At 47.5% G+C, this 13,693-nt stretch overlaps 2 protein-coding genes across 2 annotated transcripts in view; one reads left to right on the top strand and one right to left on the bottom strand.

The window, feature by feature from the left end:
* LOC140422820 (uncharacterized) overlaps window positions 1-3,606 on the top strand; it is a 29,381-nt gene extending 25,775 nt beyond the window's left edge. The window contains exon 5 of the mRNA XM_072507723.1: window positions 805-3,606. Within this exon, the coding sequence (XP_072363824.1) occupies window positions 805-860 (56 nt within the window). The 3' untranslated portion in view covers window positions 861-3,606. The remainder of the gene's footprint in view (window positions 1-804) is intronic.
* The window catches only part of LOC140418685 (uncharacterized), a 207,869-nt gene that overhangs the window by 87,187 nt on the left and 106,989 nt on the right, over window positions 1-13,693 (bottom strand). The gene's annotated exons all lie outside the window — the stretch shown is intronic.

Below are 13,693 nucleotides of genomic sequence, written 5' to 3' on the forward strand. Positions count from 1 at the left end.
GTGAAACTGTTGGTGTCTATGCAGGTTGGATGAAAAAGTGAATGCCTTCCCACACACGGAGCAGATGAAAGGTGTCTTCACAGTGTGAACCCGCTGGTGCCTGAGAAGGTTAGATGCCTGACTGAATCCTTTCCCACACACGGAGCAGATAAATGGTCTCTCCCCTGTATGAATGTGTTGGTGTTTCAACAGATTTGTTGAGCTTTTAAAGCTCTTTTCACAGTCAGAACATTTAAACAGTCTCTGATCACTGTGAACAAGTTGGTGTGTCAGCAGAACTGGTGACTGAGAGAATCCTTTCCCACAAATAGAGCAGGTGAACGGTCTCTCCCCAGTGTGAACCCGTTGGTGGGTCCCAAGGTTGGATGAACTGATGAAGCCCTTCCCGCACACGGAGCAGGTGAAAGGCCTCTCGCCAGTGTGAATGCGCTGGTGTATCAGAAGGTTTGATAATTGAGTAACTCCCTTCCCACATTCAGAGCAGGTGAATGGCCTCTCTCCGGTGTGAATTCGCCGATGAATTTCCAGCAGGGATGGAGAAATGAATCCCTTCCCACAATCACCACATTTCCATGGTTTCTCCTTGGTGACGGTGTTCTTGTGTCTCTCCAGGTTGGATGATCAATTGCAGCCTCGTCCACACACAGAACACGTGTACAGTTTCTCCCCACTGTGAATGGTTCTTTCAGAATGTGTAACTGGTTAAAACTCTTTCTATAGTTAGTTCACTGGAACACTTTCACTCGAGAATGTGTGTGTCTCAAAATTGTTCCAGACACTGATGTTTTAAATCTTTATCCACAGACCGAACAGACAAACTCTCATTCCACATTCAAAGGTGGATAATATTCAGGTCCTGATGACTCGAGTGACTGCCAGATCTTGATGTAATGTTTGATTCAAGTGAACCATCCGCAAGTCTAACCCCCTGTAAAATGAGTTTACAAAATCATTACTTTAAATGCAGAATAGAAATTCTGAACAGACAATTCTAGTTTCTCTGAAACATTTTTCATCTCTTATTCCCCCAAATCTGTAAATCCCCGTCCCACACACTCTCCCTCATCCCTGGGCTGAAATCCAAATAAAGTTGGATAATTCTTTCAGGATCCTTTAAGAAATTCTACAACTCAAGCTCATGTTTTACAAGGAGGATCGAGAGTCCCTATGGCTGTGTTGCCTTCCCGGTGCCAGGGTTCGGGACACTTACATGGGCACATAGGTATAAGGAGCAGGAGTAGGCAATTCAGCCATTCGAGCCTGCTCCGCCATTCAATAAGATCATGGCTGATCTCTTCTTGGCTTCAAATCCAGCTCCCTTTCTGTTCTCCATATCCTTTTAACCATTTTTTAAAAATCAGAAATGTACCTATCTCCCTCTTGAAACCATTTAATGACTCAGACTCCACCGCACTATGGGGTAATGAGCTCTGTAAATTCACCACCCACTGTGAGAATTATTCCCTCTTCACCTCAGTTTTAAATTTACCGCCTCTCAACCTATATCTGTGACCTCTCATTCTAGATTGCCCCACATGGGGGAACATTTGGCTTACATTTATCAATCCCTCTTAATATTTTCTATACCTCGATCAAATCCCCGCTCTCCCATGCACGTTTTGAATGTTTACCATCATCTATCCCACTCTCTGATTGTTCCCCATTGCTGATCCTAATAAGCACACTTTTCTTCTTATCTGTTTCTCTATCTCCTTCCCTTCGTCAGATATTCCTTTACTCTGATTGAACTCTTCTTTATCGACAGCCCATTGCTCAGTTACAGTTTCCCCTGCCACCCTTTGACTCCAATTTACCAGGGTCAGGTCCATTCTTACACCACTAATGTTGGTTTTCCCCAGTTAATTATAGCTTCCACAATCAAAGGCTGAAGATATTCAGGTCCTGATGAATGAGTGACTTGACTCAACTGAGTGATGTTTGGTTTGAGTTTCCCATCTCAAAATGCTGCATCTAAAAATATGTAAAATAATTTTAACAAAATCCATCATTGTCAGTCCAGGAGAGAAATTGAGAAGAAACAAACATTTCACCTAGTTTGAGTTTGCTGTGTATAAATCCTCCCCTTCCAATCCCGATAAAAGACGTTTCCAAAATCCATCATGGTCAGTCCAGGATAGAAATTCATAACATTCTCTCCTCCTGCTTACATGTGTGATCAATGTAAGAAATTGGTATATATATTGTATTTTATATCTGGTGCAGTAAGGTTTTTAAAAGCCTGGGTTAAGGTATATACTTGTTGCAGTAATATTATTAAATGACCTTGGTTAAGGTCCAGACTGTGTGTCTGCTAAAGCTGCAATTAAGAAGATCTGAAGTCATTATTCATTCTAACCATTTACGTGTTTTCATAGAGATGCCTAATGTAACATTGTTATGATTTCTAGAGATTCCCTGGAGTGCCGATAATTTATTGGGGTGTGTTTTTTGTCCATGCTAGACAAGGTCATGGAACATAGTCGGATACAGATAATGCAATTAATGGGAGGAGCCAGGTGTGTCTGTAGTTATGCAGTTTCAGAACGGTTGCAGTCTGCTCGGAGATTTAAGTTGAACAGCAGTTTTGCCAGATGCTGTAAAGATGAGCAGGAGCTTCTGACAAGACAGAAGTATTTGGTATTGGTGTTGCTTACTTGGAGTTAGTGAAGGTGTAAGACTTAAATTTAGGTTTTTCCTTCTGTTTAAGAACTTTTATTTAAATTTGGAGTACCCAATTATTTTTTTCCACTCGCTCCGACACCGACCCTCTCCCATATACCCACTTCCTAATCATGACTATATTCGTCGTCCAATAATAATTACTAAAGTTCGGCAGCGCCAGCCCGCCCCGCTCCAGCAACCCCTTTTTTACTTGCAGGGTCTTATCCGCCCATACAAAGCCTGTGATCACCTTATTGACCAGTTTAAAGAAGGACCGCGGAATAAAGATGGGGAGACACTGAAACACAAACCGGAATCTCGGAAGACCGTCATTTTTTAAGAGGCAATTTAGTGCGGCCAATTCACCTACCCTGCACATCTTTGGGTTGTGGGGGTGAGACCCATGCAGAATGTACAAACTTCACACGGACAGTGACCAGGGGCCGGGATCGAACCCGGGTCTTCAGCACTGTAAGGCAGCAATGCTAACCACTGCGCCAATGTGCCCCCCGTAAGAACTGTTTAACTGATAATTGGAAAGCTATTTTCTTTCATGTTAAGTGTGGTTAGTTCTGTGTTTAAATTAAAGTTTGTTATAACATAAAAGATACTGTCATGATATCCACATCAGCATATCATGGTGCAATCACACACACACTGATGGACAGGTAGTTGGACCAACCAGCACACACATAACATCGCAGCCAATCACCAGTGAGAGCACACGCACAATAAAACAGGGAACACCACAGTTCCCGCTTATTCTACCAGGAGATAGCTCAGAGCACAGAGCTCACAGCGTGCCACTCAGACATACACCATGTGCTGAGTGCCTCACTAAGATAGTGATAGGGCTGGGTCCACAGGTTAGCTGGTGAAGCACATACCCAAACCAGCAGTTAGTAGTTGTCATTGTTTAAGACAATAAAACAGAGTTGTACCATCTACAGCCGTGTTGGATCATTTGTGCATCGGAACACCCAACACGACATGATACAAGTAGTGGAAGCTAACCAGCGACTGTGAGACCTACCTGCACCCTTTCAGAAATCCGCCGTCCTGCTCCATGGAAAACATCAGCCCACTGCAGCCGCTCCGAATCGCTGGAAATCTTGGCGTCAACTGGAAGCTGTTTAAACAGCGCTTCCAGCTCTTCTTAGAAGCCACAGACAGGGAGAATGCATCAGACACCAGGTAGATCGCCCTCCTCTCCACGGCGGGGCAACACGCCATCCACATCTACAACTCCCTGGCATTCGCAGAAGGCGAGGACAAGACAAAATATAAGACGGTGCTTCTGAAGTTCGAGGACCACTTCAGCGTGGAAGTGAATGAGAGCTTCGAGAGGTACCTCTTCCAGCAGCAGCCTTTCCAATCTTACTTGACACACCACCGTATCCTCGCGCAGTCCTGCGGCTATGAGGCCACCTCCGACTCCACGATACGGGATCAGATAGTTTTTGGGGTCATCTCGGACACCCTACGCCAGCAGCTCCTTAAAATAAAGCGCCTCACCCTAGCGACTGCCATCGAGACCTGAGTCCTCCATGAGAACGCGACCAGCCGGTACTCCCAAATCCAGGCAGCCGAAACGGCCCGGCACGGGTCCTACGAGGTGGAGCAGGTCCAGTCGATCGAGTTCCTCCTGGACGAGGGCGGCCATTTCGCGCGCTTTCCGAGGCCTCCCGTGCTTGTACGTGCCAAAAGAGGGGACGTGACGCAGAGGGACCTGATGTGCAGGTGCTCTCTATGCAGGACCGCACCGTGCATGCGCAGTGACGCAATGAACGCCATGACGTCACAACGTGCGGCAACTGTGGCTCCACCCACTTAAAGCGGCAATGTCTGGCCAAAGCGCGACAATGCCTCCGCTGTGGCAGGATGGGCCACTACGCTGCCTGCTGTCGAGCACCTCAACCTGCCAACTCCCAACAATTCCGCCAGCCTTGCAGGGATGTGCGGATGTTTCAGCCCCCCTACACTGAGTCATATCCTGATAGTATGCAGACCAGCGATACCGAAGACAGGGAGCCCTTCTGCGTTGCGGTAATCCACAAGAACCGGATGTCCACAAGTCGGAACCACCAGCCGCTGCCAGTGCACAGCATTGATCCGGGCAATGAGTGGTGTGCCACCCTAACAGTCAACCGATCACAGATCACATTTCACTTGGGCACTGGTGCCTCCGCCAATCTCCTCGCGTGGTCAGCCTTCCAGACCCTGAAGGTCAAACCACCGATTCTGCCATCCCACTGTCAGCTGGTTGACTACAATGGAAACGTCATCCCGGCCACGGAGTCCTGCCAGCTCGAGGTTACACACAACTCACACAAAGCCACATTATCGTTTGAAATTGTTGGATCCTCGAAGGACTCTCCGTTAGGCACACAGGCGTGCAAGATCCTGCACCTTGTTCAGCGGGTACACACTCTGTCTCCAGAAGGCACGTCCGATTTCCCGGATGCAGACTTTAGGGCGCAGCTCCACTCACTCCTCGCGCACAACCGTGAGGTTTTCGAGGGCATGGGCACACTGCCCTACACGTACAGAATACGGCTCAAACCGGTCGCCACCCCGGTCATTCACACACTTCGTAGGGGCCGAGCACCACTCAAGGACTGCCTCAAGCAGCAGCTGTAGGACCTGCAGGACCAAGGAGTGCTTTCCTGGGTCACGGAGCCAACGCCATGGGTCAGCTCCATGGTGTGCGTCAAGAAGCCCTCCGGCGAGCTCCGGATCTGTATCGAACCAAAAGATTTGAAGAACAACATTATGAGGGAACACTACCCCAAACCCAAACGAGAAGAAATCACGAGCGAAATGGCTCGGGCAAAAATATTCACCAAGCTTGATGCCTCAAAGGGTTTTTGGCAGATTCAATTGGATCAGTCCAGCAGGAAGCTGTGCACTTTCAACACTCCATTTGGCAGATACTGCTACAATAGGATGCCATTACGGCATCATCTCGGCCTCCGAGGTGTTCCATCGCATTATGGAACAGATGATGGAGGGCATCGAAGGGGTACGCGTCTACGTAGACAACGTTATCATCTGGTCCACCACGCCACAGGAGCATATCAGTCGTCTCCAGCGTGTTTTTGCACGGATACGAGATCAGGGCTTGCGCCTCAACCGAGCCAGTGCTCTTTTGGCCAGATTGAGCTAAAGTTTTTGGGGGACCACATCTCCCGGTCGGGTGTGCGGCCGGATGCCGACAAAGTGGCAGCCATCGCCGCCATGCAGCAGCCGTCTGACAAGAAGGCAGTGCTGCGCTTTCTTGGGATGGTCAACTTCCTGGGGAAGTTAATTCCTAACCTTGCTTCGCACACGACTGCTCTTCGCAACCTGGTCAAAAAGACAACGGAATTCCAGTGGCTGCCCGCACACCAGAATGAATGGGAGGAGCTCAAGGTCAAGCTCACCACCGCCCCGGTACTGGCATTTTTCGATACCACACGGGAAACAAAGATCTCAACTGACGCCAGCCAGTCTGGCATTGGGGCGGTACTCCTGCAACGGGACACTACATCATGGGCTCCGGACGCCTCTGCGTCGCCATGACCACCACAGAACAGCGCTATGCGCAGATTGAGAATGAGTGCCTAGGCCTGTTGACTAGCATCAACAAATTTCACGATTATGTATATGATCTTCCGCATTTCACTGTGGAGACCGACCATCGCCCCCTGGTCGGCATCATTCAGAAGGACCTCAACGATATGACCCCTCACCTCCAGCGCATTCTGCTCAAGCTCTGGGGGTACGACTTCCAACTTGTCTACACCCCTGGGAAGGATCACATCATCGCAGATGCTCTGTCCAGGGCGGTTAACACACCACCCGACTCGGAGGGGTTCGTTTTTCAGGTCGACGCACAAGTAGCCTTCACATCGGCCAATCTGCCGGCCACTGACGCACGTCTGGCCCACATTCGCCGTGAGACTGCGGCTGACCCCCTTCTACAGCATGTAATGCGCCACATGATGGAAGGGTGGCTCAAGGGGCAGTGCCCACAATTTTACAATGTCCTGGACGACTTGGCCGTTATTGATGGTGTCCTCTTGAAGTTGGACCCGATCATGATTCCACACAGCATGCACCGGCTTGTCCTCGAACAACTGCACGAAGGCCATCTCGGAGTTGAAAAGTGCAGGCGGAGGGCCCGAAAGGCTGTGTACTGGCCGGGCATCAGCGACGACATCGCCAACATGGTGCTCAACTGCCCCACATGCCAAAGGTTTCAGCCGGCGCAACCCCCTGAGACACTTCAGCCCCATGAGTTGGTCACGTCTCCCTGGGCGAAGGTGGGCGTGGACCTTTTTCATGCGCTCGGCAGGGTCTACATTATTCTGATTGACTACTTCTCAAGTTATCCGGAGGTCATACGCCTGCACGACATGACATCATCAGCTGTCATCCGGGAATGCAAGAAATCTTTGCTCGCCATGGAATTCCCCTCACCGTCATGTCTGACAACGGGCCTTGCTTTGCGAGCCAAGAATGGTCTTCCTTTGCCACTTCATACAACTTCACACACGTGACGTCCAGTCCCTTGCATCCTCAGTCGAATGGCAAGGCGGAAAAGGGCGTCCACATTGTGAAGCGGCTCCTTTGCAAGGCTGCTGATGCCGGATCTGACTTCTGTTTAGCCCTGCTGGCCTATCGCTCAGCCACACTGTCCACGGGCCTCTCGCTAGTCCAGCTGTTAATGGGTCGCACCCTCAGGACCACTGTGCCGTCCATTCATGTTCCTGACTCGACAATGCTCCAGTATTGCGAAGGATGCAACAACAGCGTGCTCAGCAGAAGGTGGCACATGCCGCTCGGCCGACTGATCTTCCTGCCCTGGCGCCTGGAGACAACGTACGCACACACCTGCCGGAGGGTGGCTGGTCGGCAACGGCTGAGGTTCTCCGCCACGTGGCTCCCCGCTCCTTCCTGGTTCGCTTGCCTGATGGCTCCATTCGCCGCCGTAATCGGTGGGCCCTTCGTCTGGTTCCGCGCTCGCTACGAGATCATGCACCGGTGCCACGCCCTCCTGTTGTCCCTGATGTCGACTTTGTGGAGCTTCCTGCCACTCTGCCTCTTCCTCTTTCGCCTGTGGCCAGGCCCATTCCTCAGCCGGTGGATCCTGACCCACCCTTGAGGCTGTCAAACCGAATTTGTCACCCACCTGAGAGACTTGACTTATGAGCCTGTTAGCACAGTGGGCTCACTGAATTGTTTTACAGTACTGTTAATGAGTTTCTTTTCTTGTCGTTCATTGTTCAAGAAGTTTTCTCTCATCGTTTGCTGATTGCATTGTTCTGTTATTGGTACAACCTCGTTGCTCTGTTGCACCTGACACCTTCCTCTGTATACAGTTTAGCCTCATGTACATGTTGTAAATATTGCACACACATACTCAGATGCACTCAGTACACATTTCTATTTATTAGCATGTAGGCACATATCCTTGTGAAAGGGGGGAATGTCATGATATCCACATCAGCATATCATGGTGCAATCACACACACACTGATGGACAGGTAGTTGGACCAACCAGCACACACATAACATCGCAGCCAATCACCAGTGAGAGCACACGCACTATAAAACAGGGAACACCACAGTTCCCACTCATTCTCCCGGGAGATAGCTCAGAGCACAGAACTCACAGCGTGCCACTCAGACATAGACCGTGTGCTTGAGTGCCTCACTAAGATAGTGATAGGGCTGGGTCCACAGGTTAGCTGGTGAAGCACATACCCAAACCAGCAGTTAGTAGTTGTCGTTGTTTAAGACAATAAAACAGAGTTGTACCATCTACAGCCGTGTTGGATCATTTATGCATCGGAACACCCAACACGACAGATACTAACTGGGCAGTCATCACTCCTGGGGTAAAGTATCCTTTCCTCGCAGTTTTACAAATTGTAAGAGTATTTGGGCTTCTTGTCTGGTGCCCTGACAAATGTTGGGCATTGGTCCAGGATTCTGACACAGGTATGACCGCGCATGCGCCGTGTTACACACTGTCCCCTATAAAATGGCGGCCGCTAACTCGGTCCCGTCTCCATGGGGAGGCCCCGGGCCGCAGTTACCACCGCCCCTCATTACTGCATCCACGGCATCGGAAGCTTCTTATTTCCGGTTTCAGGCCTCTTCTGGACGTTTATGAAGCCTCGCCTCCCAGTCTGCCGCCTCTCTTCCTCCCCACTCACCGGCTCCATTTACTCTCCCGCACTCGACATATTTCAGCACCTTCCAACAGCACGAGGAACAGAGCGTACTGCGCATGCTCCCGTTAGAAACCGCATTGCGCATGTTCCAGTAACACAATGTAGCGCCTGCGCGGGATGCTCGTGCATTGAGGATAGAGCACATTCTACTGACCATTGAATGCTGGGTACACCTGCAATTAATTGTGGGACAATTTGGTAGAATCAAAAATAATGTTTCCTTGGAGCTAGGGGGTCAAGATATGAAATTATTAAGTCGATTACCATGACAATGCAAGTGCAGTCGCCATAGTTCTGCTCTCGTGTAATTAACAACAGAATAAACACTGACAGATCTGAACTCACTGGAGTGTATGTAGGTGTTGCGAACAATGTTTTTTCTTCCCATACACAGAACATTTAAACCCCATCTTGTCAGTAAAATGTAGCAATTAAGATGGTGAACGATCTTCTCATGGTGCGATTTTACCCATGAGTTTCCAACTCACATTGGGATCTCAGACCCTTGTTACAGGCAGGAGGGTAATTCGTTTAAATGGTCTTGATTTATCCTCTCACTACCCGTCTGTAAACTGAATGACGAATTTGATTTTTGATTCCCCTCTTTATAAGTAGTGGTATATTTTCCCTAACACTTAATTTTGGAGTGATCCAATCCTCTATGAATAACGTAGAGCAGAGAAGGCTGAGGTGGGACCTGTTGAGATGTACAAAAGTATGAAGGACATAGATACGATAGAGAGAAATAAGGTTTTCCACTGAGTGGAGGGGATACAGATTTAAGGAAATCGGCAGGAGGTTTAGAGGGTATTTGAGGAAAAGATTTTCATGCCGAGGGTGGTGAGAATCTGGAACATGCTGCCTGAAAGGTTGGTAGGGGTGGGAACATTCACAACATTTAAGAATCATTTAGATGATGACTTGGAAAATGGGATTAGAATAGATAGGTGCTTGATGGCTGCTGCAGAAATGATGGGCCGAAGGGCCTCTTTCCGTGCTGTAAAACTCTATGACTATGACTCTAACTCACACAGCAAAAACAAGATAAAATAAAATAAAATGGTTATTTTATTTCAGACACACAAAATACAGGAAAGGGGTTTCGCAATATCTGTCCCTTTTGCTCTCATACAATAAAAGAGAGATAAAGGGAAAAAAGAGCAAGATCACAATAAAAACATGCTTTTACGTAGGTTCTCAGTCCAGATTAAAAATTTGATGTCATATTTCTTCAGAGGGTAGTTGGCTGACTGAGCCGCCTTTCCAGAAGTGAAGACTTCCATGATGGGAGAAGATACATAGAGTTAAATTAATCTTGAATCTGCAAGTTCGAATGTTCCAGTAGTTCAGTGTAGATGAGGGGCAGGCTATTACAAACTTGGGCATGGGCTCATTCTGCTGCTACACGTACGATGGAAAATAGTAGACAGAAACAAGTGGCTGCCTGGATTCTTGCTTCTTGTTGAAGTTCAAATTGTTGGTGAATTGGACATTTTTAATTCTCGCTCAGTGTACCCGAACAGGCAACGTAGTGTGGTGACTCGGGGCTTTTCACAGTAACTTCATTGCAGTGTGAATGCAAGCCTACCTGTGACTCTAATAAAGATTATTGTTAGTATTAAGACTGACAAAAGATCCAAAAGCTGTATAATTAAAGGAATTCAGACAGCTCAATCCTCGGTCATGTGACAGGTTGTTTCTCATTGAATGATTCGGCGAATAAGGCCCCTGATTGAAGCTATTGTGCTTTGGAGAAGGTAGTGATCGGACCATAAACCCCAGATTGGTGAATAGCAGTCACAAACATCTGACTGTCATAGCTGGCTGAGGCAGGCATCTGGTTTGTTGAACCGTTATGTTGACTTGGCTGGAACATTTATACGATGCCAACGGTGTTACATTCCAGGAGGCGTGAGCTGTTAGCCTATGTTTGATTTTAAGCAGTTCAGAAATTTCCATAAGTCAGCAATTTTACCAGACCAGCAATTGTCAATCTTGAAAAATAGAGAAAATAATAATTTTACAAAGTAGCTGATGGGAATATATACTGTCTTTGTCCTTTCTACTGACCAGGAAACTCTTCTGATAAGTTCTATACGATCAAACATCCACAGTTAGAGAAAAAAAAGTGTTGTTAACCTGAAATGAGAACAGAAAACTCTGGAATTTCACCAGATCTGGTAGTGTCTGTGGCATGAGAAACATTGTGTCTGTGCAGAACCCAACGTAGTTCAGAATTCAGGACTATGACTTTCCATCAGACCTGCACTGCATCAGTGCACAGACCGTCGTACTTAACTCGGTTGCTCAATTGAAAGATGCTCCCAAATGTGCTTAGTATTTCTGGCATTTTCTACTTTTATCTCTGGTTATCCCTGAGTCAGGACTCGTTGGGTCCGACAAATCAAACTACAGGCCTATTGCAAGATTTGCAACACTTTTTAAAATTAATCTTTATTGTCACAAGTAGGCTTACATTAACACTGCAATTAAGTTACTGTGAAAATCCCCTAGTCACCACATTCCGGCGCCTGTTCGGGTACACAGAGGGAGAATTCAGAATGACAGAATTACCTAACAGCACGCAAAAGAGAAAATGCTGGAAAATCTCAGCAGGTCTGGCATCATCTATAGGGAGAGAAAATAGCTAATGTTTCAAGTCCGATAACTCTTTGTCAAAGCGAACAGACAGAGATAGTGGGAAATATTTATACTGTGGAGTAAGACTGAAAGATGAGTCAAAGGCACAGAAACCCAGGGAAACCGGGTGCTAATGGCCACAGAAGTCAAGGGGAAAGAGTGCTAATGGAAAGGATTTACGAAATCATCCACACTGCTGACACACCAGCGCACTCACACCGGAGAGAGTCCATTCACCTGCTCCAATTGTGGAAAGGGATTCACTCAGTCATCCAACCTGTTGACACACCAGCGAGTTCACACTGGGGAGAGACCATTCACCTGCTCTGTGTGTGGAAAGGGATTCACTCAGTCATCCGACCTGCTGACACATCGGCGCAGTCACACTGGGGAGAGACCATTCACCTGATCCGTGTGTGGGAAGGGTTTCATTTTTTCAGCCAACCTGATGACACACCAGCAGGTTCACACTGATGACAAACCTTTCAAATGTCCAAATAGTGGGAAGTGTTTTAAAACTTCCCAGGAACTTATGTACCATCAACGTATTCACACCGAGGACAGACCATTCAGGTGCTCACACTGTGGGACAGGCTTTAGACGATTCTCGCATCTCACTGTACACCAGCGTACGCACAGTGGAGAGAAACCATTCACCTGTTCAGAGTGTGGAGAGGGATTCATGCAGTCATCCACCCTGCAGAGACACCAGAGAGTTCACACAGGGGAGAGGCTATTCACCTGCTCAGAGTGTGGGAAAAGGTTCATTCAGTCATCCACACTGCTGAGACACCAGCGACTTCACACTGTGGAGAGGCTGTTCATCTGCTCTCAGTGCGGAGAGGGAATCATTAAGTTTGCCAACCTACTGACCACCCACAAGTTCACAACTAACTCCAGAGGTTGTGTGGGTTTCCTCCGGGTGCTCCAGTTTTCTTCCACCGTCCAAAGATGTGCAGGTTAGGTGGATTGATCACGCTAAATTGTCCCTTTATAATATAATAATCTTTATTGTCACAAGTAGGCATACATTAACACTGCAATGAAGTTACTGTGAAAAGCCCCTAGTCGCCACATCAAATAGCTGTAGTGTGTGTACCTTTAAGAAATGGGTGTTTATCAAATAGCTGCAGTGATATCAGAGTGTGGATGGAGCTGGGCTGTCTGTCGTCACTGCAGCTATTTGATAAACACCCAGTTCTTAAAGGTAGATCCACTACAGCTATTTGATAAACACCCAGTTCTTAAAGGTACTCTCACATGACAATTCTGAATTCTCCCTCTCTGTACCTGAACAGGCTCCGGAATGTGCTGACCAGGGACTTTTCACAGGAACTTCATTGCAGTGTTAATGTAAGACTACTTGCGACAATAAAAATTAGGATTATAAAAACAAATATTCCGGCAAATTTCCAACCCACCCGCGAAGATTCTCACGGCCGGAAATATGACCCCAGCAAATGGGATGAAGGCAAATCTTTAAAAGTCAAAGTCTTTATTTCAAATTGTTGCCGTGCTGTCAGGGGAAAGGGTTAACTTCTCTGCTTGTTCACAAAAGGGAAGAGGATACATTCACAAAGGTTCCCACAGCTTGTGAGCTCCGAAACATAACTTCAAGGCTGAAGTTTATCTTCAGAGATCGAAACGTTTTGGTGCCTTTTCCAATTGGACCAGTAAATTGTGATTCACAATGAAAGGTTTACTTTCACTCAGTAATTAGAACATTTCACTTTCTCAGCACTGACGCTTTAGATCAAATCCCAATTGTTCTCTTCCCTTGTAACTGGTGTGTGGAGAAGATCATGTTCACTGTAGATCGATCAGCACAGAAACCGCACTGTGCTTCTGGACACACTCAGTCTGCAAGGAGATGAATCTTTTAAACATCACCCATTGTGAGCTGGAGCATGCGCAGTGCCGATGCTGGACTCGGCCGGGAGGTTCCAAACCCCAATAAGAAGTTTCCGGGCCCGGGTTTGCATCGAGCGGGGGGACAGCTGCGGCCTGCTCCCGGTGACAGGCCTGAGTTAATGGCCGCCGTCTTTATAGAGGCTGCAAACCCGCAGGGGGCAAAACATCAGAGATAGAGTTTGTTGTGAAACCAATGCGATATTGTAAAACAGGAGGTCAGGGTTACAGTCAACAACAACAACTTCTATTTATATAACACC

This window comes from Scyliorhinus torazame, chromosome 5 (assembly GCF_047496885.1).
Source record: "Scyliorhinus torazame isolate Kashiwa2021f chromosome 5, sScyTor2.1, whole genome shotgun sequence".
In the NCBI taxonomy this organism is placed as follows: Eukaryota; Metazoa; Chordata; class Chondrichthyes; order Carcharhiniformes; family Scyliorhinidae; genus Scyliorhinus; species Scyliorhinus torazame.